This window comes from Phyllobates terribilis, unplaced genomic scaffold (assembly GCF_046119375.1).
Source record: "Phyllobates terribilis strain yellow unplaced genomic scaffold, ASM4611937v1 Scaffold_5__5_contigs__length_657084704, whole genome shotgun sequence".
Taxonomy (NCBI): domain Eukaryota; kingdom Metazoa; phylum Chordata; class Amphibia; order Anura; family Dendrobatidae; genus Phyllobates; species Phyllobates terribilis.
This window is the reverse complement of record NW_027362765.1, coordinates 294,701,260-294,726,498: the sequence shown is the minus strand read 5'-3', so window position 1 is coordinate 294,726,498 and position 25,239 is coordinate 294,701,260. Positions and strand designations below refer to the sequence as shown.

Genomic DNA, 25,239 nt, shown 5'->3' with positions numbered 1-25,239 from the left:
GGGGGTCATTATACCAGGATAGGGACATTATTACAGACGAGACTAAAAGACCTGCAATGACTTTTAGGTCACGTGATATTCTCAAATCAGAGAGAGCATCACAATGTGTGTGAGCACTGTGGACATCATTGTACAGTATGTGGACAGGCACTAGGGGCACCATACAGTGTGCTGGGGGCACTATACAGAGCATCATATGGTTTGATGGCAGCATTGAAGTATCATATTGTTGTGGAGTACTGTGGGGGACATCATAGTCTTTAGGCGCACTGTGGGCATCATACTGTATGGTGGGCACTGTGGGTGCATCATTCTGTGTGTGAAAGGCACTGTGGAGGCCATGAAAGAGGTATTGTACTGTGTGGGAACACTAATGAGCTTCAGCCAGAACGCAATATTTCTGCATGGGCACATATAAAGGACTGGGAACCTGTAAGGTTAGTTTCCCCCTCTTTGTATGTTATTACACCTTCTGCACTTTTGGTCATGATATAGATTTAGCACTGAGTTATATCATGAAAATTACTGTTGTTTATATGTCGAGTTCTTTATGAATATGAAACATGTGAGACAAAAATTTTTATTTGATATTGGTGAAAACTTTTAATAACATGGCTGACAGAAAGAAATCAAACCAATACATCCTTGACCAAGGAAAGCATGTACTTTCATTTGAAGCACAAATGGCAACAATTGAACGCCAACAATAATTTATAGTTACAACCAATAGAAGATATAATATTCTGGACATTTCATGGCATTCATATTCACGTGCGAGGAAGAAAAACAACCTGATGACACTAAATAAAACTTCTTTGTGGGAACTAGCAAAATTGAGGTGAAATTTTTTTTGACGAGGTTCTTTATATATAAAAAAAAAGTACCAATATCTATAGGGCATCAGGAAATATAAAAGCCATGCAGAGAAAAATCTAGTCTTGATCAGGGCTGGTCCTCTCAAAAAATCAGTCTTTATGAACAATTGCACACAAATACCTTTATGCAACACTGAATTAGCAAATGATGCCATAGAACAGATCTGCACATAACATTACCTCAATTTGTGAGAAAAACTCGATGAATACTCAATTCAAAGAACCATGTTATCAGTCAGATGACATTAAACAATGTGATTTCATGGTCAAGCTCATGCACATGTCATGTCATGGTTATGATTTTCATATATAGCTGTGTATAGCTAATGTTCTCATAGGAAATGATACAACACACAATGAAAGTCCTATTAATATGAAATGTAAGCACACAATATGTTGTACATGCCGATGAAAACGGTCATTTACTTAACAAACTACAATGTGTCACTTCAATGTTCATATTATACTTCGTGCTCTAGAGATCAAGTGACATTACTGATGTCCCGTGCCATATACTGTACTTTACATTCCCATAGTTTCATGGCAAATCTCCAAATATTTGTCTTCATGGGAGGTGAAAGAAAACCTCAGTTAATTTGGAATTACAGCTTTAGCTCCAAATTCCCTTTCTCCCCAGCGTTCTCGCTGCGTTAATGTACTGTAGAGGTTGAGCAACAGGTTTACGTTCTAGTAACCATACTACAGGATATTCACAATATCTCCTGCCAGCTTCATGTTACGAAAGTAACAATTATCTTACTGTTATCTAAAAGTATTTTGGTTGAGGAGAAGCCACTTAAAATGAAACAAACTACCGTAGTTGTCTTAGACTGTGGAATATTTTTTGGATTTTGCATGGTGATGAGAAGGCAGGCCCCATAGTACTTCGTTCCTCATTATGGTGTTGGGTTTCCCTATTTGTGTTTTGCCTCTTGTGCTACGCTTGTTATTCCGTCTATGTTCATTTCTTTACTCCAATGCCCAAATACTTTATTTGTTGCAAAAAAGTTCCCCTAAAGAAGCTTATCCTACACAGGTTTTCACTACTCAGTAGCACATGGAACCAACGAAGGCTGGTCACTGACTTTTCAAGATCCCCATAGTCCGCCTATAAGATAAATGTGACCTGTATTTTGAGCTGGGTTTTATACAACAATTAAACACAAGTCTACTATTCATTTTGAGCTATGTTGAAACGTCTTCAAAAGAAGTCTTAGTTTTCTCTCCTCTCTCAAATTGTTTCCAGTTCGTGCTCTGAACTTGGTGACCCGGGCAAAATATTGCCAGCTGTAGAGTGTTTGATGGACAATGGATGTTTTTCAGATTCATCCAATATATCAGGCTCCTTTTTTCTCTGGCCTTTGCATTTCTGGACCAAGATCTTTATTTCCTGTTTTACATTGCTGTTGAGTAGGCCATATATGATTGGATTGATGCAAGTAGAAATCATGGCAAGCAGGTGACACAATGAGAAGATAAGATTATGGTAGCAAACAGATATCAATTGATGGTTCCATTCCACAATAATGTTAAAAATTTGAAGTGGCAAGTAACATACCGCAAACGCTCCAAGCATTGATGCTAACATAAGATTCACTCTTCTCATATGGTTGTAGCTCCTTCCAAATAGACCCTCCCTTCGACGCAGATGAACCGATATACGAAGGTAGCAACAGATTATAAAACAGAGGGGTATCACATATTGCAGGAGTAGCAAAGTCACTGTGTACGCCATCCTCTGTTGGCCTGAAGTCCAATACTCCGCACATACAGACTTGTCAACAAGGAAGTCTAGTACCTTTGAAATATTTTTGTGAGGACCATCCTTTAAGTCTACAGCATAAACCAATGGCAGAGCTAAAAGTGAGGCCAGTCCCCAGACAAGAAGAACTGCTGTGTAAGCTTGAGGGACATTTGGCTTCCAACCTGTGGGATGTAGAATCAGTTGGTGTCTCTCTAAAGCAATTAGTACTAAGATCATGACAGAAACAGTAACGGATGCACATCCAATAAAATTGGTAATCTTACACAAACACCGACCAAACATCCAATAATCCATAATAGTGTAGACGACTGTGAATGGCAAGCAAAAAATCCCAACTAATATGTCAGAGAAAGCCAAGTTGGCAATGAGAATGTGTGTAACGTTTCCCTTCTCCTTTCTCCGGCAAATCACATATATTAGAGAGCTGTTCCCAAGCAAGCAGAAAAATATCAGCAGACTGTATGAAGTCCCAACGAATGGAGTTATATCTGGGGAATGTCTACAGTTATTCATAATTGAATTTTGGAAAAGCAGAGCAGTAGACGGTGTGTCATAAAATGTGCTGTGGTTCATCTTGTCTTGAGGACTGTATAAAAATAGAAAAAAGAGTTAGTTATACAGTAATAAATAAGCTTTTCTCTGTCAAATATGTTATTATGTTTCATCAATATAACCAAGTTTAAATTCAGCACACACCCTCCATAATTTCTAATATATTTGTAAATTTATTTATTGCGTGTTACAGTGATCAATAAGAAAACAATGGCATTTAACATCAACACAAGAAAAGAAAGGTGGAGAAGGGGATAATAGAGGAGCACCTGGAAAATGAGAAACAGGGAGCTGGGAGTTGATACAAATATGGTGTGGTACATAATTGGCCAAAGGGCAGACTAGTGCTTGACAAATGTGGAAAAGCATTTGCTTTTCACCAGCCCAGGATTTTCAGAAAGTTAGTTGGAGTGTAATTTAACGGAATAACTTGCTCATGGGTCATAAAGTTTTCCCCTTGGGCTCAGGATTCTGGGAATGGGATATGTGGCTTTGGTAATAAACCAATTTTCAATCATTTTCTCAAAACATTGTGCTTTAATCAATCATGGCATCCTGGGTAACTTCACTTGCTTTTTCCGTGGATTGACTTGAAGCTTTTATTGGGAACATTTTACATAACATTTAGGATCACATTTATCCTGCGCTCTATGCTGAGCACTTACATCGGGGTTTCCATCTAAATCTCCGAATGACGTGATTCAGATGAAACCCCTGAGGGAATCTATTCACTTTAATGAGGCAGCAGAGTTACTCTGGATTCCGTCTGGCCTCTGTTTAGCAGTGTCCTTTTCAGAGGTGCACAAAACTGTGGTTGACCGTACTTTTATGCACGCTTAAAAAAACGGCCCCCTTCCAAATCACAGGTCAGACAGCATCCACAGTGCCTCCATCTGCCTCATTAAAGAGAATCTTCCGCCATGGGTTCCATCTGAATCACGTATTTCAGAGGTTTACACGTAAACCCCAATGTAAGCGCTCAGTGTAGAGCCCAGGATAAATGTGAGCCGAGCCTTACTGTTATATAGGTGACTATTTTACAGCGAATCAGCACTTGCACTTTACTTGATATTAAATGGTTGCTGCTATTATAGAATTGATTTGCACATTATTTATCATGCAATAATATCGCTCCCGTGTAATGTTCATGTTGTTATTCAATTTAGAACAAAAAAAATCATGTAAGAATCAAATTTGGGGTATGCGTTTAATTATGTGTTTTTGGATGAACACTATCGCTGTTTAGTGTTTACAGTATGATTTATTTATCGATGTAATCCAAGTTTTTGCTATGACGCCAATTTCCCTCCTTTTTGTTTCATACTCTCCATGTTGACATCTTTTTTTTTTTTTTTTTTTTCAATGATATTCTAAATTAAAATATATATTACTGTACTAATTGGTGGGTGGTCTCTGATACTCCATTTGGCCCTTTATTTGTATTCATATATCTGACAAAAAAAAGGCTTCTGTCACTATATGTGACTCTAGACTGCCAAACCTATCATGATTCCCCTATATTCCATGTGTGAGTGTGTGGTCAAGTGACCGCATTTTTGAAATTTGCACATTTGAAGTCACATGCCAAAAAGACTCTCCTTCGCTTATTTTTTAAATGTTCTAATGGAAGAGAACATAATCAACATGTGACCACAAGTATGCCAATTGCATTAATGTGGTCATATTACCACACACTGTAATGATTCAGAAGTCTTCAGTCACATAAGAGTGATTTTTTTTTCACAGCCCAGAAAACCCCTTTAAACATAAAGCCTACAAAAGGGGAACAGTGCTGAAGCGTAGAATAAAAGGCCTTGTTCATTTCATTTCCTGTATGTTAAGTGCAAAAGTTTTAAGTTTTTGTGGAAAAATGTTGCAAAGTTCAATGTTTTAAAAATAGAAGCGTTAATAGCTTATTTTTATCAACTGACAAAATGCAAAGCAAATGAACAAAAGAGAAATCTAAATCAAATCAATTTTGGTGTGACCACCTTTGCCTTTAATACAACATCAAAGCATAAATTCTTCTATGTACACATGTACGTTGTTTTTTAAGGAACACGTCAGGGAGGTTGTTCCAAACATTTTGGAGCACTAACCACAGATCTGTGGATGTAGGCTTGTGTAGCACCCTGAGGGTCCGGCTGCTACAGGGGTATTGCACCTCAGCCAGAGGTGTGATATTCCACTCCCGGGTAAGGATGGAGTGTGGAACTGAGCTCAGATAGACTGCATGCACTACATACATCCCATTTCCGGGGAGCAGGCCGACGGCACTCCCACTTAGAAATGTGCAGGTGCGACCGAGCCTGTTCCTGGCTGGAGTGGGAGGGGGGAGGAACATCCCATGTAGTGTAGGGGCAGATAGGGGGAGCAGTCTGGGTAGTGATAGGAGCTCATTGGGTGCTGGTCACCTGAGCTCACACATAGAGGGATATTGTCACGGGTGTGTTGCCACGAAGATCGTCACGAGTACACAGCCTGACTTCTCGCAGCTGACTTGTTGGTGCTTTGTGTTTTCTCGGCAGTGAAGGAGTTAATTCTCTCTCTCTCTGGGCTAGCTGAGGTCCAGCCTCGCCCAGCTGCAATCAATGCTTCGTTAGTGAGACTCCTTTATATTCCTGCAGGTCTGTTTGTGAGGTGTCGGTGAAAGCTTTTCATTCTGACTTACAGAGCGGATCGTGGTGTTTGGAGTTGCTGAGATAAGTGTATTTGAAAGTGTTATTTCCCTTTCCTCGCTTTATCATTTATCTCCTTTCCCGTTGGTGTTCCCTCTGTTGTAGTTTTGTTGAAGTTGTATGCAAGGTGGTTTTGGTTTTTCCCTTGTACTGTCTCGTTCGTCTAAATACTGTGTGTGGGCATATTATCGCTGGTTCCCAATTGTTGTGATCGGGGTCCTTCTCAGGACTAGATTACTGTGGTGCAGGGATCCTCAGGAGGTAGGGGTTACGCTGGCGGCCTGGACCTCTGTACCTTTAACAGTACCTCCAGGATGAGGGATTAGTCAGGGCCCCAGCTTAGGGTCAGCTTAGGCCCCCTACCTCCAGTATTCTGTGACAGTGTGACATTTTCACCGACCAACTTAGTTTTTCTCCAGCTACCATGGATCCAGTAGCCGGTCTAGCTCAGCAGTTGCAGAGTTTGTCCATGGGGCTGGCGGACGTTAGGTCCAAGGTTTTGCATCCTCTGGAGCAAGCCGGACCAGAACCTAAAGTAGCTCTCCCTGACAGGTTCACTGGGGGGCGGGACAAGTTTTTTGTTTTCCGGGAGGCATGCAAATTGTACTTTCGGCTGCGGCCTCGGTCATCGGGCAGTGAAGAACAAAGGGTGGGAATTGTCATCTCGCTCCTACAAGGGGACCCACAATCTTGGGCGTTCTCTCTTCCCCCTAGCTCCCCAGTTCTCCAGTCAGTGGATAGGTTTTTCGCTGCTTTGGGACTCGTATATGATGACCCAGATCGGATCTCCCTTGCTGAGTCTAAGTTACGTAGGATTCAGCAGGGAGATCGTCCGGCGGAGGAATTCTGTTCGGAGTTCCGTAGGTGGGCCACGGACACCCAGTGGAATGACCCGGCTCTTAGGAGCCAGTTTTGTCATGGTTTATCCGACAAATTACAGGATGTGTTGGCACAGTATGACTCTCCCGCGTCACTGGAAGCCGCTATGGCCCTTGCTATTCGCGTTGACAGACGGCTTCGGGAGAGGTGCGGGATAACTCTACCCCCTGTAATGTCTCCACCTCTTACAAGGTCCCCTCATATGGTGGTTCCCCTGGTCAGTCCGGAGGAGCCTATGCAATTAGGAGGGACATCATTTCGGGGAAGGGGACCGGTGGTGCGCCATAAGACAGGAAGGTGTTTCCTCTGCGGGAAAAAGGGACATTTTATTGGGGGGTGTTCATCCCGCCCCTTGCTGAGTAAAGAGTCGTCGAAAAAACTGTTGATCCCAGGTTGTGTGGTGGACGGCAATCTGGGAGTAGGTATTTCGTCCCTAGGTTCGTCTCAGTTTCTCGTACCGGCGGAGGTGGTGGTGGGTACGAGAACTGAGAGGATATCTGTTCTTCTGGATAGTGGGGCCGGGGCTAATCTGGTTGATGCTCGGTTTGCCCGGGTTCAAGGTATGCGATTGAGTGAGTTGGCTAAACCCATCCCCATATTCTCGATCGATGCCAGGCCTCTCGGTCAGGGAAGTTTTTTGCAAGCTGTGCATGGCGTAAAACTTCAAGTGGGGGCAATACATAAAGAACTGTTGTCTTGCTACGTGTTGGAGGGTCTTCCCACTCCTATAGTGTTGGGCCTTCCTTGGTTAGCTAAGCATAACCCTGTTATTAATTGGCAAACCAGAGAGATAAGCCAATGGAGTAAATTCTGTAATAAAAACTGCATGAACACGGTCATCGGTGCGGTTACTCCTTGGGTCTTACCTCCATTTCTGGCAGACTTTGAGGATGTATTCTCGGAGAATGGGTGTCAGGAACTACCTCCTCATCGCGAGTATGACTGTTCTGTAAAACTGCTCCCTGAGGCCAAGTTACCTAAAGCTAGGTTGTATAACCTTTCTGGTCCTGAGAGGCAGGCCATGAAGGATTATATTTCTGAAAGTCTGGCTAAGGGGCATATTAGACCTTCATCTTCACCGGTGGCCGCGGGGTTCTTCTTTGTTAAGAAGAAAGATGGAGGCCTACGCCCTTGCCTGGATTTCCGTGAACTTAATCGGATTACGGTCCGAGATCCGTATCCGCTCCCACTTATTCCCGATCTCTTTAATCAGATCGTGGGCGCCAAATGGTTCTCTAAGTTGGATCTCAGGGGGGCGTACAATTTGATTAGGATGAAGGAGGGGGATGAGTGGAAGACGGCTTTTAACACTCCGGAGGGGCATTATGAGAACCTTGTCATGCCTTTCGGTCTGACTAATGCCCCGGCGGTGTTTCAACACTTTGTTAATGATATCCCCCCTACGTTTAAAATTCACAACGTGTTTCACAGATCATTGCTTAAGAGGTATGTGGCGCCGGTGGTACCGTCACCTTTACCTCCCCCTCCTGTGGTTGTCAATGGTAACTTGGAGTTCCAGGTATCGAGGGTCATTGATTCACGCTTTAATCGCCGGTCCCTTCAGTACTTGGTTCATTGGAAGGGGTATGGTCCTGAGGAGAGGATGTGGGTTCCTGCGTCGGATATTAACGCAGACCGATTAGTTCGGACCTTCCACACGACTCACCCGGATAAACCTGGCCCTGAGGGTCCGGAGGCCCCTCGTAGAAGGGGGGGTACTGTCACGGGTGTGTTGCCACGAAGATCGTCACGAGTACACAGCCTGACTTCTCGCAGCTGACTTGTTGGTGCTTTGTGTTTTCTCGGCAGTGAAGGAGTTAATTCTCTCTCTCTCTGGGCTAGCTGAGGTCCAGCCTCGCCCAGCTGCAATCAATGCTTCGTTAGTGAGACTCCTTTATATTCCTGCAGGTCTGTTTGTGAGGTGTCGGTGAAAGCTTTTCATTCTGACTTACAGAGCGGATCGTGGTGTTTGGAGTTGCTGAGATAAGTGTATTTGAAAGTGTTATTTCCCTTTCCTCGCTTTATCATTTATCTCCTTTCCCGTTGGTGTTCCCTCTGTTGTAGTTTTGTTGAAGTTGTATGCAAGGTGGTTTTGGTTTTTCCCTTGTACTGTCTCGTTCGTCTAAATACTGTGTGTGGGCATATTATCGCTGGTTCCCAATTGTTGTGATCGGGGTCCTTCTCAGGACTAGATTACTGTGGTGCAGGGATCCTCAGGAGGTAGGGGTTACGCTGGCGGCCTGGACCTCTGTACCTTTAACAGTACCTCCAGGATGAGGGATTAGTCAGGGCCCCAGCTTAGGGTCAGCTTAGGCCCCCTACCTCCAGTATTCTGTGACAGTGTGACAGATATATAAGGAGGGCACCAACTTAGATCAGGGTCAGACGCAGAGGAGCCTGTCAGACGCAGAGAGTCAGTCAGTGCAGAGGACAAGTCAGCAGGAGAGGAGGAGCGGAAGCTGGCAGAGGAGCAGCTGAAAGAAAGAGAGGCCCTGAAGAGAGAGAGTGGAGTGAAGAAAGACCCAGAGGGAGACAAAGAAGGGACCCAAGAACCCAAATTAGAGCACCGGGTGAGGAGTCAGCAAGAGGGTACCGGAACCCAAGCTGGTGGGGGTAAAGACATTCCCCAGCCAGAGACCGGAGACCGTGGGCAGTGTCTGTCACGGTCACCCACTACATTCACCCTGAAGGCACACCACAGGAAGGGTCAGGGAACCTAAGGCCAAAGGTTGCCCAACAGAAGGCCCGAGGGAGCTGGACTTAGGTGAATCACTGGTGGGGACGGCTGAAGAAAGGACAGAGGGGGAGCTCAGGGCCACGCTCCGGACTTGTTTGGGGGTTGGCCGGATCCAGGACCTGGTGGACGCAGCACGGCTCGGGTGGTCACTTGGAGCTAGAGTGACCAGGAACATCAGCAGTGAGTAAAACCCTTAACTGCACAACCCGACTCTGTCTTCCTTTATCATCTATGCTGCACCACCACAACCCCCATCCTCTGCGCCTGTCCCCTCTGAGGCTATACCCCTCCCGTTGGGGGTTATCCCACCAAGCTGCACATCCACCATCAGCCTCAGCGGACCCTGCTGCAGCGGCGGCCACAGTGACCGCATTACAACGGGTGGCGTAGTCGACACAAAAAGAACTCTAATAACATCAGTAAGGACTGCCACATAACACATAGCTTGACGCCCTGGGCACGGGACCGGGTCACAGCCGCTCGGAGACTACAACACCCCATCTGATCCGGTGCCGGGTATTCCCCTCAAAAAGGAATATGTCCCAGGGGGCGCGTCAACTTTGGCGTAGTCGGCAGGATTACGTGCCCGCAACACCCGGGTACTGCGTGCCTGAAGAAAAGTGCAAGTTTACCTCAGAAAGAAGACTCCTGCCGGTTCCGGAGGGTCCACGCCATCGGACTCCATCACCAGTCGTTTCCCGCCGATTGTCCGCCATTTCCAGCTTGTTCCCGCCATCTGCAGAGTTTCCCGCCACTGGGAAGCGATTCCCGCCAAAACCGCAGATTTCCCGCCTTGGAAGAGCAGCGGACGCCATTATGGGCGTGCCAAAGGAGGGCAAGAGGCCACCTCCCATCGTGGGCCGGGACAGAAAATGGCGCCAAAAGTGGAAACCGCCCCCACCAACAGAGACTGTGATGCTGGAGGTGTCAGTCAGCGTGAAAGAACTACCCCTGGAGCTGACAGTCACCGAGTTGCCCCGGGACCGCCCTCGAAGTGGGAGGAGACGAAAGAAAAGAGAAAAGATGGGTGTCGCTTGGAGGAGTCTAGAACGAGCGCACCCGGAGGCGAGGTGTCCAGAGCAAGAGCACCCGGAGTCGAGGAGAGAAAGAGTAGACCCGGGAATGGAGCGGCAGCAGTGCAGCACCGGCCCGCTGGCCAGGAGCCTGCAAAAGGAAGAAAGAGGAGAGCAGAGCAGCACCGGCCCGCTGGCCAGGAGCCTGCCGGAAGAAGAGCAGAGCAGCACCGACCCGATGGTCAGGAGCCTGCTAGAGTCAACAACCCCGCTAGGCTTAGCGGAGATCCTGGCGCAGCTTCCCCGAGATCGGGAGTGCGCGCGGAGTGCCCTGGAGGGCCTCGCGGGAAGGATGGCCCGAGTGCAGAGGGAGATCCTGGCGGAGTGGGGCCGAGAGATGGCCCAGCAAGCTGGAACCCGTCCACGGAACCCGCTCCCTTGGAAGAAGACACCGACTACCTCTGCGGATGACGCGGGAGGACCCAAGGCCGGAGACGGCGCAGAAGAGGGAGCGAGACGCATGGCAGCAGGTAAGGGGGATGCCTATACCCCATACCGGAAGACCACTTACCTGCCCCAGCTCCCCGTCGCAGAGCCCGAAAGTCCCCCTGCCGTACCCGAGACCGCCATGACACCGCCACCGACTAGGCCCCGACCGGAAGCCGCCGTCGCGACCCCAGTGACGTCACGCGTCGTGACCCGGAGCGTGGCGAAGGAAGGGAAGCCTCCGGCCTGGTCGCAAGGCCTAGCGTTTCCGGGCGCCGCATCCCCAGCAGAGCCATCTACCTCCGCGGAGCCTCCGGCCTGGTCGCAAGGCCAGGTGGCCCAGGGTGCCGCCGTGTTAACAGTTCCATTTACCTTCCAGATGCCCCCGGCCTGGCCGCAAGGCCTGGGCAACCTGGGCGCCCCCACCATCGCGCCCGCACCCGTAACATCAAGGGTGCCAAATCTGGGAGAGGACCCCTTCAGCCAGCTAGCGTGGCCGGACGGGCGGCCCTTCATCTGGCCCGAAGAATTCTTGGAACTGGAGCGACAAAAGAAGTTAGGTCCCCTGTGTGAGCCCCTGATCCCGGCTCCAAAGCCCGTGACTCGGGTCTCGCCTCCACTAGAAGAAGCCCAATTCGTGTGGGACCCCACGGGAGAAGATTTGATGGGGTTCACCGGAGAGACTCGGGCAGCTGCAGCTGAACGCACAGAGTGTTGCCGTCAACAGCTGGCCGAGTTTAAGAGAGAACGGGAGGAGAGGCGGGTCAGAGAGCAATGGGCCCGGACCCGCAGCGCGGAGCAAAAGAGTCGGACCAGAAGGGACCCCTATGCAGCAGATCGTCCCCGTACCATCGGGACGGTAATAAAGTTTAATGCGCAGCATGGGTGGGGCTTCATAAAGGACCGGAACACCATGGGTGACGTCTTCGTTACCCGACGGGATGTCGAGTCCCACCTGCCAGAGGGTCACAAAGGCCGTGACCTCTACGTCGGTGACGAGGTAACGTTCACCCGGCACAAGTGTGCCAAGGGACCTTACGCCCTCCACGTGCATCGCCTAACAGAGGAGGAGTTGCGGTGTAGGGAGGAGGAGCCAGAAGACCCGGACGGGTTCAAGGCTAGAAGGTACTATGACTGAGATAGTACAAAGGACTGTATATAGTTACCTGTCGGGGTACCCAAGTAACCGTGGCTGCTTTAAAGTTTAGTCCCCGTAGGGACCAGTGAACAGTTTAACCCGTGTGTCCCCTACCCAAACCAGGCTGAGGACTGTGAGCAGCCATCCCTTTACTTGGCCGGGGACTGAGAACGGCCAAACTTCCCTGTACATAGTTGCGCTTTCTAAGGCGCCCCCTACTGGTTTTATGAGAAACTGCTTTTCGGTCGCACTTTACCTGGTCACGAGTTGCACGGTGACCAGAGGAGGAAGAAGGAAAGAGACGACGAGAATGTTATTTATATAAATATATCTACTGTTTTATATAATGTTTTATATGTTTTATATGTTTATATGAAAAAAAAAAAAAAAAATTTTGTATGTTGTGGTGTTTTATGTCTTTACAGCCCGAGGACGTGCTGTGGTTTGCCAGGGGGGAATGTAGCACCCTGAGGGTCCGGCTGCTACAGGGGTATTGCACCTCAGCCAGAGGTGTGATATTCCACTCCCGGGTAAGGATGGAGTGTGGAACTGAGCTCAGATAGACTGCATGCACTACATACATCCCATTTCCGGGGAGCAGGCCGACGGCACTCCCACTTAGAAATGTGCAGGTGCGACCGAGCCTGTTCCTGGCTGGAGTGGGAGGGGGGAGGAACATCCCATGTAGTGTAGGGGCAGATAGGGGGAGCAGTCTGGGTAGTGATAGGAGCTCATTGGGTGCTGGTCACCTGAGCTCACACATAGAGGGATATATAAGGAGGGCACCAACTTAGATCAGGGTCAGACGCAGAGGAGCCTGTCAGACGCAGAGAGTCAGTCAGTGCAGAGGACAAGTCAGCAGGAGAGGAGGAGCGGAAGCTGGCAGAGGAGCAGCTGAAAGAAAGAGAGGCCCTGAAGAGAGAGAGTGGAGTGAAGAAAGACCCAGAGGGAGACAAAGAAGGGACCCAAGAACCCAAATTAGAGCACCGGGTGAGGAGTCAGCAAGAGGGTACCGGAACCCAAGCTGGTGGGGGTAAAGACATTCCCCAGCCAGAGACCGGAGACCGTGGGCAGTGTCTGTCACGGTCACCCACTACATTCACCCTGAAGGCACACCACAGGAAGGGTCAGGGAACCTAAGGCCAAAGGTTGCCCAACAGAAGGCCCGAGGGAGCTGGACTTAGGTGAATCACTGGTGGGGACGGCTGAAGAAAGGACAGAGGGGGAGCTCAGGGCCACGCTCCGGACTTGTTTGGGGGTTGGCCGGATCCAGGACCTGGTGGACGCAGCACGGCTCGGGTGGTCACTTGGAGCTAGAGTGACCAGGAACATCAGCAGTGAGTAAAACCCTTAACTGCACAACCCGACTCTGTCTTCCTTTATCATCTATGCTGCACCACCACAACCCCCATCCTCTGCGCCTGTCCCCTCTGAGGCTATACCCCTCCCGTTGGGAGTTATCCCACCAAGCTGCACATCCACCATCAGCCTCAGCGGACCCTGCTGCAGCGGCGGCCACAGTGACCGCATTACAACGGGTGGCGTAGTCGACACAAAAAGAACTCTAATAACATCAGTAAGGACTGCCACATAACACATAGCTTGACGCCCTGGGCACGGGACCGGGTCACAGCCGCTCGGAGACTACAACACCCCATCTGATCCGGTGCCGGGTATTCCCCTCAAAAAGGAATATGTCCCAGGGGGCGCGTCACTTGCACAAATCCTTTGTCACTTCATGTAATACAGAGACTCAATGGTGTTGAAATCAGGGCTCTGTGGGGCCATATTATCACTTCCAGAACTTCTTGTTTTTTATGTTACAGGTCATACACCATAGCAAGACTGAGCACAGCAACAAGACACATAGTAGTTATACTGCATCAGCAAGCTTTCTCTTAATCAAATACTTCAAAGCAGACTGGGGCTTCAAGATGTACTTTTCTAGCCCTTTTGAAAAAGCACCAAGATATAGACAACTTTGGAGAACATGGTTAGCCAAGGAAACTTATTGCAAGAGACGAAAAACACCTCACACCGACTTTCCCTCAAAATATGAAGATGTCCAGCACTGCCACCAGCTCAGATCTGGCAGCAATCAGTGAGATCCAGCTACTCCCATCTACTGTTCGGAGAAGTTTGGTATTAAGTGGTCTCCATGGAAGAATTGTGGCCAAAAAACCCACACCTTTGGCATGGAAAAAAGGCCAAGTGATGCAACTATATACGAAAAAATACAAACTGAGGTGTGTAAAAATGTAAGCAGGTGCTCTGGACTGATTTGTGAAAGTGAAAAATATTTGGCTGTAACAGAAGGAGGTTTGCTCACAGAAAAGATGGAGAGCGGTACAATGAGGGTCTGTCTACAGGCAGCAATAAAGCATGGTAGAGGATTTTTGCAAGTTTGGGGCTTCATTTCAGTAAATAGAGTTGGGATGTTGGTCAAGATTAATGGTGTCCTCATGCAATACCATCATGGAGGCATCTGATTGGCTCTAAATTCTGCATCAGGACAATGACCCCATACATATAGTCAATGTCATTAAGAACTATTTGCAGGGTAACGAGGAGCAAAGAGTCCTGGAATTGATGATATGGTCTCACAGAGCCCTGATCATAACATCATCCAATCTGTCTGGGATTTCATGAAAAAAGACAGAAGGATCTGTAAAAGTCTACATCCACAGAAGAGCTGTGGACAGTTTTCCAAGATCTCTGCAACAACCTCCATTCCAAAGTTTTTCTAAAACTGTGTATAAGTATATGTAGAAAAATTGATGCTTTTTTGAAGACAAAGTGCCGTCACATCAAATATTGATTTTTACTTAGATTTCTCTTTAGTTAATTCAGTTTACATGTTTTAGTTGATAAAATAAACTATTAAACACATCTATTTTTGAAAGCATCCTTACTTGACAGCATTTTTAACACACCTGCCTAAAACTTTTGTACAGTACTGTACATGCTAAGCAAATTCAAAGAAATGCATTCACAATGTCTTAATTTGTCTGTGGTAGTTCTTGGCCCAAACTTAAATTATCTACCCTTCAAAGACCCAAAAATCTTGGGGATACAGCTTTGCCAGATTTGTTTATTTATTACATAGCAGGCCAGCTAAAGACACTAAGTAGTTGGATGCCAGTATCTCAACTGGCAAATTCGAAGAGTCACTTGGCGAAAGCGGCAGGCACTAGCTGTCTACAAGGATTTTTGGAGCTTGATAAACCTGAAATTCACAAAATGTTGCCTATGCTTAAGGCATGGTTAGTCTAGAAACAGGTGAGACGAGTGTCAAATTTAATCATTTTAGCGGACTTGACCCTATGGCAGAACCCTTACTTTCCATCCCTGGTATCTCACCCATCCTCTCAATTTTTGAGCGCTCTAAATGTCCTTTTAATTGGTGTCCTTTATGACCAGAATATACTGTTATCTTTTGATCAGTTGAGAAATAAGTATGATGTGCCGAGATCCCAATTTTTTAACATCTTCAATTAAGGTCCACTCTCCAATCACAGTTGCATTCACAAAATGCAATGGTAACCATAACCATATCTACCTTCCGTTTGATAGGTATTCTTAAATTGCAAGGCTCTCAAGGTCTCATAAGAGCATGCTATCAATAGGTATTAGCTATACTTCACTGAAGGTGAAAGAAAAGTGGGAGCTGCTTATTCCCACAATTAATGGGAAGGACTGGGAGGAGATCTTGGAATCCCCCCTTTATGTCTCCCCTTCGGTGAACTATAAAATGACTCAAGTATATATTTTTCACCAAGCCTACTTAACCCCATCAGGGTTATACTGAATAGGTATATTATCCTTTTCGGAATGGTTACAATGTCACACCTTAAATGCAGATTTCTGGCACATGGTTTGGGCTTATCCAATTATTTTCTGCTTCTGGCAAAGTATAGTCACCTTCCTATCTTCCTTGAAATCCATTCACGTTCCAATAGATCCTAAATATGTTATTTGGGCTACTAGATGAGGAAATATGGAGTCACCATACCAGAATCTTTCTATGGTAAATTTATTTTATTTCTTGCCAGGAAATTGATTGCTACACGATGGATGAGTAATTCTCACCCAATGTTAAGAGCTTCGGCTAATTCCGTAAATACACTGTTTTCTCATATGTGATTATTGTATCACCATTGAGGATTCCCTCAGAAGTTTGATAAGGTATGGGACATATGGAACTCATCGGCACATACGGTCTTTCACAACTGAAGTATTATTTATATTACCAGCTAAAGGTTACATATAGTTTTAAGATGTAGGTGGGACTCTTAGGCTGTGTGCCCATGATGCGTTTTTTAAGCATTTCCGCAGCAGCAAAAACGCTGCAGATACGCTTAAAAAACGCTTGGTAGAAGGCCTGCCATGTTCCCCAATGATAATCCGCATGTGCTGTGCACATGCTGCGGAAATTTCCGCTGTGAATTATCATTGCAGAAAAAACGCAGCACTACCAATTATTTTGCGGAAGTGCTGCGTTTTCGCCACCATTGACTTGCATTGGAACACATGGAATCCGCATCACTGCATCTGTACATGCGGAATCCATGCGTTTCAATGTGCGGATGGTACCAGGGTCTGGAGAAGAGGAGACTCTCCTCCAGACCCAGGTACCATAGAACCTGTGAAAAAAAGAATAAAATAAAAAATAAATATGATATTTACCTTCTGATGGCCCCCGCTGCGCTCGTCCTCCCATGCCGGCAGATCGCGGTGGACTGAAGGACCTGTGCTGACGTCATTTAGTCATGTGATGGCAGGTCCTTCAGTGTAGTGTACCGCGAGCTGCCGGGAAGCCAGGACGGAGTGAAGCAAGACCCAGGGGCCATCGGAAGGTAAGTATAGATTTATTTTTTATTTTATACCATTCTTTAATGTCACACTATATAAATCCATGCCGGTTGCATGGATTTATATAGTGTGACCAAGTTGTCAAGCACTTTCCAAGTGATGCTAAAATCGCTTGGAAAGCGCTTGTCAACCCGCATGCGGAAATGCATGTGAAGAACGCTTCTACCTGAGAGGAAAAACACATGTAAAATCTGCATGCGTTTTTTCTGCCAGGGAGATTCAGAAACGCTCAGGAAAAAATCCTGAGCATTTCTGATTCGTGGGCACATAGCCTTACAGTGGGCAGCAAACGGTTTTATTGTTATTGTTAGATCTGAACAGTTTAAATTCTAAGCTTGTACTTCAGATTTGATGATAGAAGAGTAACGTGTATATTGTTTCTATGCTTGTTCAATATAAATTGGGTTTTAATTGACTTGCTAAAGTCATTTAAAGTATTCAGACCCCTTTAAATTTTTCACTCTTTGCTTCATTGCAGCCATTTGGTAAATTATAAAAACTTCATTTTTTTTTCTCATTAATGTAGACTCTGCACTTCATCTTGACTGAAAAAAACCCAGAAATGTAGAAATCTTTGCAAATCTATTTATAAAACACCCTGAAATATCACATGGTGATAAGTATTCAGACCCTTTGCTCAGACACTCATATTTAAGTCACATGCTGTCCATTTCCTTGTGATCCTCCTTGAGAAGGTTCTACTCCTTCATTGGAGTCCAGCTGTGTTTAATTAAACCGATAGGACTTGATTTGGAAAGGCACACACCTGTCTATATAAGACCTCACAGCTCACAGTGCATGTCAGACCAAATGAGAATTATGAGCTCAAAGGAACTGCCAAAGGAGCTCAGAGAGAATTGTGGCAAGGCACAGATCTGGCCAAGGTTACAAAAGAATTTCTGCATTACACAAGGTTCCTAAGAGCACAGTGGCCTCCATAATCCTTAGATGGAAGAAGTTTGGGATCACTAGAAGTCTTCCTAGACCGGGCCGTCCAGCCAAACTGAGCAATCGTGGGAGAAGAGCCTTGGTGAGAGAGGTAGAGAAGAGCCTTGGTGAGAGAGGTAAAGAAGAACCTCAAGATCACTGCAGCTGAGCTCCAGAGATGCAGTAGGGAGATGGGAGAAAGTTCCACAAAGTCAACTATCACTGCAGCCCTCCAGCAGTCGGGCCTTTATGGCAGAGTGGCCCGACGGAAGCCTCTCCTCAGTGCAAAATATATGAAAGCGTTTGCTCAAAAACACAGGAAGGACTCCCAGACTATGAGAAATAAGATTCTCTGGTCTGATGAGACGAAGATAGAAATTTTTGGTGATAATTCTAAGCGGTATGTGTGGAGAAAACCAGGCACTGCTCATCACCTGCCCAATACAATGCCAACAGTGAAACATGGCAATGGCAGCATCATGCTATGGGGGTGTTTTTCAGCTGCAGGGACAGGACAACTGGTTGCAATTGAAGGAAACCTGAATGCGGCCAAGTACAGAGATATCCTGGATGAAAACGTCTTCCAGAGTGCTCTGGACCTCAGACTTGGCCAATGTTATGAACTGCTACAAGCACTAAGGAAAGATAGGAAAACTGTCCTTACCATAGGACTAAGCTGCTTCCCTACGATGCTGCGGGGGACCTGTTCCTTGTGAACAGACCCGCCTAAGTCCTCGGCTAGTCTGAACGCAGACCTATAGATATAAGGGAGGGGTCCCTACAAGAACTAAGGACTGGGATATAGTTGAACACCTCCTAGCAGAAATTGTAGCAGAGCAAAGACAAACAAACATAAAGTACTAGTGGTCCAAAGACCAAGCAAACTGCAGAGTTAGGTACAAGGCACCTGGCTAGCTTAAGAGTAAATGTAACACTGAAGTCCAGCAAGGCCAGAAGGGCGGAGCTGGATTATATAGGCAGAAAGTCATGTGACCAACAAAATAGAAAAAGAACTAACAGGAGGGTTCTAACAGCCAAAGGTTCACCTTCCAACAAGACAATGACCCTAAGCACACAGCTAAAATAAAGGAGTGGCTTCAGAACATCTCTGTGACCATTCTTGACTGGCCCAGCCAGAGCCATGACCTAAACCCAATTGAGCATCTCTGGAGGGTTCTAACTGTACCCTCTCTTCTATGAGGATCCTCCGGATCCTCCAGGCCCAGGTTTATCAGGAAACCTCCTGTGAAACGCTCCGACAAGTCTAGGAGCAGAGACATCATCCGCCTTTACCCAGGAGTTATCCTCGGGACAGAAACCTTTCCAAGCGACGAGATACTGCAATCTCCCTCTATGCCATCTAGAATTAAGAATGCGAGAAATTTCATATTCACCGTCTTCCACCACCAGAGGAACAGAGACAGTGGCGTCCCTATCCGAAACCTCAGCTTTTTTCAATAAGGAAACATGAAACACCGGATTAATCTTCCAGGAGGTGGGAACCTCCAACCTAACAGCAGATTGGTTAACTACCTGAAGTACCTTAAACGGCCCTACAAATTTCGGGCCCAATTTCTTAGAAGGAATCCTCAACCGCAGATTCGTATAGGACAACCAAACCATGTCACCAACCGTAAACAAAACCTCTTGACGTTTCCTGTCAAAGTACCTCTTAGATTTTTCGTTATCCTCTTGAAGGTTACAACGTACAGTACAGACCAAAAGTTTGGACACACCTTCTCATTTAAATATTTTTCTGTATTTTCATGACTTTGAAAATTGTACATTCACACTGAAGGCATCAAAACTATGAATTAACACATGTGGAATTATATACTTAACAAAAAAGAGTGAAACAACTGAAAATATGTCTTATATTCTAGGTTCTTCAAAGTAGCCACCTTTTGCTTTGATGACTGCTTTACACACTCTTGGCATTCTCTTAATGAGCTTCATGTTAGAACTCTCCTGTTAGGTTTTTTCTATCCTGCTGGTCACATGACCTTGTTTGCCTATTTAATCCTGCTCCGCCCTCCTGGCCTTGCTGGACTTCATTGTAATTTCTACTCTTATGTTAGCCTGGTGCTTAGTTACCTTTCTCAGTCTGTTTAGCTTGATCTTCGGACCTTTATGTTCTTTGTTGTGTGTTTGTCTTTTACTGCTACAATTTCTGCTAGGAGGTGCCCAACTTTATCCCAGTCCCTAGTTCTTGTAGGGATCCCTCCCTTGTATCTATAGGTCTTCGTACAGACTAGCCGAGGACTTTAGCGGGTCTGATCGCAGGATCAGGTTCCCCGTTACATTGTAGGGATCTAGCTTATTTCTATTGTAGGGACAGATCTCCTTTCTTTCCTTAGTGCTTGTAGCAGATCATAACAGTAAGTCCAGCCCAAAAATATCTCTAAGGAAAGACTTCCAGTTTCCATCATGGTGTCGGTTCAGGATTTGGCTCAACGTCTGCAGGGACTCTCTCTGGAGGTGGCCGAGCTCCAACAAAACGTGAGTAGCTGTTCTGGAGCACATTTTGTGGAGCCAAAGGTACGTTTGCCTGATTTATTCTTTGGTGATCAACAGGAATTTTTTTCCTTTAAAAATGCTTGTTTATTGTATTTTCGTCTGAGACCCAGATCCTCTGGTGATGAATCACAGCGCATAGGGTTCATAATGTCACTTTTGCGCAAAGAACCTCAGGGATGGGCCTTTTCTCTCCAACCTAGTGATCCATGCTTTAGATCAGTGGATAGTTTTTTTTCTGCTTTGGGTTTGTTGTATGATGATCCTGATCGTGTCTCATCAGCTGAGACTGAATTAAGACATTTGAGGCAGGGATCAGGTAATGTGGAAAAATATTGTTCTCACTTCAGTCGGTGGTCTGCCCAGGTGGGGTGGAACGATTCAGCTTTGAAAAGTTTGTTTCTTGCGGGGCTGGGTGAAAGGGTTAAGGATTTGCTGATTGCTTATCCCACACCTGGAAACTTGCAGGAGGCTATGCAATTAGCTATACGGGTGGACAGGCGACTGCGTGCAAGGGTTAATGAAAGTAAATCCTCTGCTATGTCAGCTCCCAGTCTTGAGAGGGTCTGTACTGACATTGGAGAGCCGATGGAGATTGGGGCGATGGCACCCCGCTCTCAGGAAAAAGACCGCAGATCTTCTGAAGGTTTGTGCTTTTATTGCGGGAAATCTGACCATTTTATTAAGAACTATGTGCTTCGTATGAACAAAGAAAAAAAAAAAAGGTCAGTTAAGCCCGTATTGCCTGCATAAATTCTAAGGGGGGTATTTCTTTCTGCTACTACTGCTGCTCAGGAAGAATTAATTGAATTTTGGATATTTGTGGATTGTGGTTCTACTCTGAATGTGATTGATGGGGGATTCTTGGAAAAACTTAAATTAAAACCCAAACCTTTGTCATCCCCTATTGCTGTGGTTTCTGTCGATGGCTCCCCCTTGAAGAGTGTTACTCACAAGGTCTGTGAATTTCCCCTCACTATTAATGGTATTCACCAAGAAAATTTGGATTTGGTGGTATTAAATAATTTGCCTTCTCCAGTAATTTTGGGGTTACCCTGGTTAAAATTGCACAATCCTGTACTGGATTGGTCTACCAATGAAATTAAGTCCTGGAGTCCTAAGTGTTATGACAAGTGTTGTAACGGACGTATTGCTGTGGTGGAAAAAGGGGAATTACCTGTACCTATTCAGGATTTTTGGAGAGTTTTTTCTGAGGAGGAGTCACAAATATTGCCTCCCCATAGAGACTAAGATTGTACCATTGAATTTGTCCCTGGAGCGACTCTTCCTAAAAGTCGTTTATTTAATCTTACTATTCCTGAGAGAAAGGCTTTGGAGGAATACATACAGACAAGCTTGGCCGCCGGTCACATTAGGCCTCCCAAGTATCCTGTGGCTGTTGGACTTTTTTTTGTTAAAAAAAAGGACGGCGGTTTACGTCCTTGTCTGGATTTTCGTGAGATTAATAAAATTACTGTACGTAATCCCTACCCACTGCCATTGATTCCTGATTTGTTTAACCAGTTAGTGGGGGCCAAGTGGTTCTCTAAAATTGATCTCCGGGGGGCATACAATTTGTTGCGCATGAAGGAGGGTGATGAATGGAAGACTGCTTTTAACACTCCTGTGGGTCATTTTGAGAACCTGGTTATGCCTTTTGGTCTTACCAATGCTCCAGCATTTTTTCAGAATCTTATTAATGACATCCTTAGACCTTTGATCGGCAAAAATGTGGCTGTGTATTTGGATGACATTTTGATTTATTCGCCTGATCTGGAGTCTCATTGGCGGAGCGTACGTGAGGTATTACAGTTATTAATGGACAATTCGATTTTTGCTAAGCTGGAGAAATGTGAGTTTGCTGTACAGAGAATTAGTTTTTTGGGCTACATTATCTCCAGCGAAGGCTTTGAGATGGACCCTGTGAAGGTTCAGGCGGTTCAGGAATGGCCTAGGCCTATTGGTTTGAAATCGATACAGAGGTTTTTGGGTTTCGCCAATTATTACAGAAAATTCATTAAAAATGTTTCTATTATTGTCAAACCACTGACCGATCTCACCAGGAAAGGTGCTAATGCGGTTCAGTGGACTACTGAGGCCATTGAAGCTTTTGTGTTTCTAAAGGAGAGGTTCAGCTCTGCTCCCATCCTTATGCAGCCTGATGTGACTAAGCCGTTTTTGGCTGAGGTTGATGCTTCTTCGGTGGGGGTCGGTGCGGTGTTGTCTCAGAAAAACAAGGATGGAGTACATCCCTGTGCTTTTTTTTCAAAAAAATTTTCTGAGACTGAACTTAATTACGATATTGGTAATCGGGAATTGCTGGCTATTAAACTCGCATTTGAACACTGGCGTCATTTCTTGGAAGGTGCTGAATTTCCCATTCAGGTTTTCACTGATCATAAAAATCTGATCTATCTTGATGCTGCCAAGCGCTTGAATGCCCGTCAGGCTAGGTGGGCACTTTTTTTCTCGCGGTTTAATTTTTCCGTTACTTACATCCCGGGTACCAAGAATGTAAAAGCTGATGCTTTGTCTCGCAGCTTTTCTCCCATGGTCGGTGCTGAGGAGGAGGGGAGCATTTTACAAGAAGGTGTTGTGATTGCTGCATTGGACTCCGTTTTGGAAGATGAGATTCTTAAAGCACAGGAGAATGCCCCATCTAACACTCCCAATGGGAGGTTGTTTGTGCCTAGGACCTTTAGGAGAGATTTGTTTGTTGAGTGTCATGAGTCTCGGTTGGCAGGTCATCCAGGAATTTCTGAGACCAAGAGACTTGTGGGTCGCAGTTTTTGGTGGCCTGGATGGCAGAAGGAAGTCATTAAGTGGGTGCATCAATGTACTGTGTGTGCTAGATCTAAGTCTTCACATACTCCTGCAACGGGGTTGCTTTGCCCTCTGGAGGTTCCTAGTGCACCTTGGACACATCTGGCTATGGACTTTATTACTGACCTTCCCCCCACTTGGTTCCTTTCATCAAACTGCCCTGCGCTAAGACACTCGCTAAGGCCTTTGTCAAGGAAATTGTCAGACTACATGGCGTTCCTACTGACATTGTTTCGGATAGGGGACCTCAGTTCGTGGCTCGTTTTTGGCGTGCTTTTTGTGACAGGTTGGGAGTTCATTTGTCGTTTTCATCCGGATATCATCCTGAGTCTAATGGCCAGACAGAAAGGAAGAATCAGGATGTTGAGCAGTTCTTGCGTTGTTTTGTGGCAGACAATCAGGAGGGGTGGTCTGAGTTTCTGCCACTTGCTGAGTTTGCTCTTAACAACCATACATCCTCTTCTGCTGGTTGTTCGCCTTTTTTTTGTTGTTCTGGGAGACATCCGTCTTTTGGGTCATTCTCCAAATTGGTATCGGCTGTGCCTGAGGAGGAGAGTTTTTCCTGGTTCTTTCTTTCTGTTTGTCCATTAGACTCAGGATGATATCCAGATGAAAATGACAAATGAACTCCCAACCTGTCACAAAAGGCACGCCAAAAACGAGCCACGAACTGAGGTCCCCTATCGGAAACAATGTCGGTAGGAACGCCATGGAGTCTGACAATTTCCTTAACAAAAGCCTTTGCGAGTGTCTTAGCGCAGGGCAGTTTGATGAAAGGAACCAAGTGACACATCTTGCTAAAACGGTCCACGACCACCCAGATGACAGTGAAACCCTCAGAGGCAGGAAGTAGTGTTGAGCCACCCCAGTAGTGTTCGAGTTCGGTTCGGTTCGTCAAACACCCGTGTGTTCGCCGAACTGTTCGTCGAACTGTTCGTCGAACACCTTCGAACACCGTTAAAACCAATGGCAGGCAAACAAAAACACATAGAAACACATAGAAAACACCTTCAAAGGTGTCCAAAAGCTGACAAACTGCTCAGAAGACACAACTAACACATGGAAAAGTGACAAGTACATATAGTCATGCGAAAAGAAAAGAGGTGGAGGAGTAAAAGGAGGGGGAGACACAAATATAGGCATGTCATGCCCTTCTAAAATCCAAAAAGTGAGAAGCCGACACGTTCAGTCCGCTCCTGCCCGTGCCACCTTCGTGTCGCCGGGTTTGTTCCAGAGCCGCGGTGAACCCTGACGGCCAGCCCCCCTCTCCCAATACTGGTGCCTGTCCGCTGGTGGGTCGAGCGGTGGTGGAGGCAGCTCTAAGCTTTTTAATTTAAATTGTCTCTCTAATTTGAATGAATACACTTTAAATCAATTTACAAGGATCTATTGGAGGGCAAGTCTCATGCCAGCAGCCGCGTAATTCCAGCTCCAGTAGCGTCCACTAAAGCTGCTGCAGTTAAAAAGCTTTTATAAGGATCGAGCTCGGCTGTCCACCGCAAGGCATCCTACTGCCAGTCCCAGCCCCTATGCCTTGGGGTGCCTCCTGATGCTCTTCACTGAGTATCCCGTGGTCCCGAAGCATTTCCTTTGAAAAAATTAAGTGTCCAAACTACAGGTGGTGTAGCTTGCTTAACAGCTGGGATAATCCGCTGACTAGCAGACACTGCTACTAGGCACAAAGTATTTCCTGGGCTAGATGCAGTTAAAAATTTGTAATTAGATACTCTCGTTGGATGCTGAGAAAGCATTCCATAGAGTCTCCTGGCACGCCATATATGATTCTCTTAAAAAGCTTGGGGTAGGTGTCTAGGGGACCCTTTTATAGCCAAAATCACGGCCCTGTATCGCAATACGTCACCTAGGCTGAAGATAAATGGAACTGTAGCACCCTGAGGGCTCGGTTGCTACAGAGGTATTGCACCTCACCCAGAGGTGTGATATCTCACTCTCAGGTAAGGATGGAGTGTGGATCAGGAC

General features: G+C 46.1%; 1 protein-coding gene across 2 annotated transcripts in view; it reads right to left on the bottom strand.

Moving 5' to 3' along the window:
- Positions 1-605: 605 nt before the first annotated feature.
- Positions 606-25,239, bottom strand: part of LOC141273023 (neuropeptide Y receptor type 4-2-like) — a 50,365-nt gene continuing 25,731 nt past the window's right edge. The window contains exon 2 of one of the 2 annotated variants that reach the window (XM_073684338.1): positions 606-3,226. In XM_073684338.1, the coding sequence (XP_073540439.1) occupies positions 2,107-3,226 (1,120 nt within the window). In that variant the 3' untranslated portion in view covers positions 606-2,106. The remainder of the gene's footprint in view (positions 3,227-25,239) is intronic. The other variant, XM_073684339.1, reaches the window with a different exon arrangement.